General features: G+C 37.5%; 1 protein-coding gene across 1 annotated transcript; it reads right to left on the bottom strand.

Moving 5' to 3' along the window:
• Positions 1–270: 270 nt before the first annotated feature.
• PRRG1 (proline rich Gla (G-carboxyglutamic acid) 1) lies at positions 271–795 on the bottom strand (the record flags this gene model as incomplete). The annotated part of the gene is made up of 1 exon (XM_010020569.1): positions 271–795. A coding segment is annotated over one exon (525 nt), but the record flags the coding sequence as incomplete, so codon positions are not given.
• Between the last annotated feature and the right edge of the window lie 415 nt (positions 796–1,210).

Below are 1,210 nucleotides of genomic sequence, written 5' to 3'. Positions count from 1 at the left end.
AAGTGGCATCCTCAACACAGAGGTACTTTTGAGACGTATCATAGAGCACCACATTTGTATCTGCACTACACTCTCAATAGAGTCCTTAATTTTTCAGACCTGCTAAAAAAAGGAAAAAAAAAAGTCCCAAACCCAAAGAACAAGTGGATCTAAACCAAAAGTGAAGTTCATCATACAAGTCCATTAAATTACAGAAATGCATAATAAGCCAAGATAAAGTGCTACAAAATGATTAGTAATTTTTAAAAAGTCCATAGCATTCTTCTTGCTTTACTTAGTACTGGTGACAATTGGAGATAGTGCAATTGCACCAGCTGAACTACAATTCACAATGTCTTCATACTGTGGGGGTGGATCTAAATGTTGTTCAGTTTCACTTCTTCTCACACTCATTTCACCAGTGGCTTCCTCATATGAAGGAGGAGGATCACAGTTTGAGAGCCTTGTGGATATTGAGTCTGACCGTCCATCCATATAGCTCAGATCTCCTGGAGAGAGCCCACTGACTTCATACATTTCCTCCTGTGGGGAATGAACAATGCTGAGAGGCGGCGGAAGAGGACCTCTGCCATCAGTCACAGCACCATCACCCATGGCTTCGTGGGCTCCCCTATGCATGTACACCGACTGTCTACGTAATTTCTTTTTAAACAGGCATCTCCATATGACAAAAATGACAATGAGGATGACAAAAAGGCCAATGATTAATGGAAATGCAAGGTAAAATGAATACCAGGTATGTCCTGTGTTACTTTCTCCCTGAAGTCCGTTTTTGTAGACTTTCCAGAACTCCTTCTAGAAGAGCAAGACAGCATAAGTCAGAAACTATAGGACAGTTAAAAAATAATCACTGTAATCAAGTTGTTTCAAATGAATGAGAAAAAAAAAAGGCATTTCAAATACTGATGATTAAACTAAGAACTGGTATGGACAAGAACGCACAATAAACTTTCAAATTTACTTCTGATGTGATTAGATATACAAAAGAATTTTTGTTTTTTTTTTAAACCAGTTCCTCACTGCTTTTAATATTGCTGTGTCTACATTTAGTATTTAAAAACACACAGCTCAGACAGGACTAGGATAGTAACAACAACAATAATAACAATAATATCTAATCAGCATGCACATCAGCCACATGGTGAATTAAAATTTTTCAGTATCGCTCAAGGTAGAAGTTAGGACTTCGTTCCTTTGTTTAGATTTGTAG

Source organism: Nestor notabilis, unplaced genomic scaffold (assembly GCF_000696875.1).
Source record: "Nestor notabilis isolate BGI_N333 unplaced genomic scaffold, ASM69687v1 scaffold19388, whole genome shotgun sequence".
NCBI classification, from domain to species: Eukaryota; Metazoa; Chordata; class Aves; order Psittaciformes; family Psittacidae; genus Nestor; species Nestor notabilis.
The sequence above is the reverse complement of the archived record's forward strand: the minus strand, read 5'-3'. Positions and strand labels throughout refer to the sequence as shown.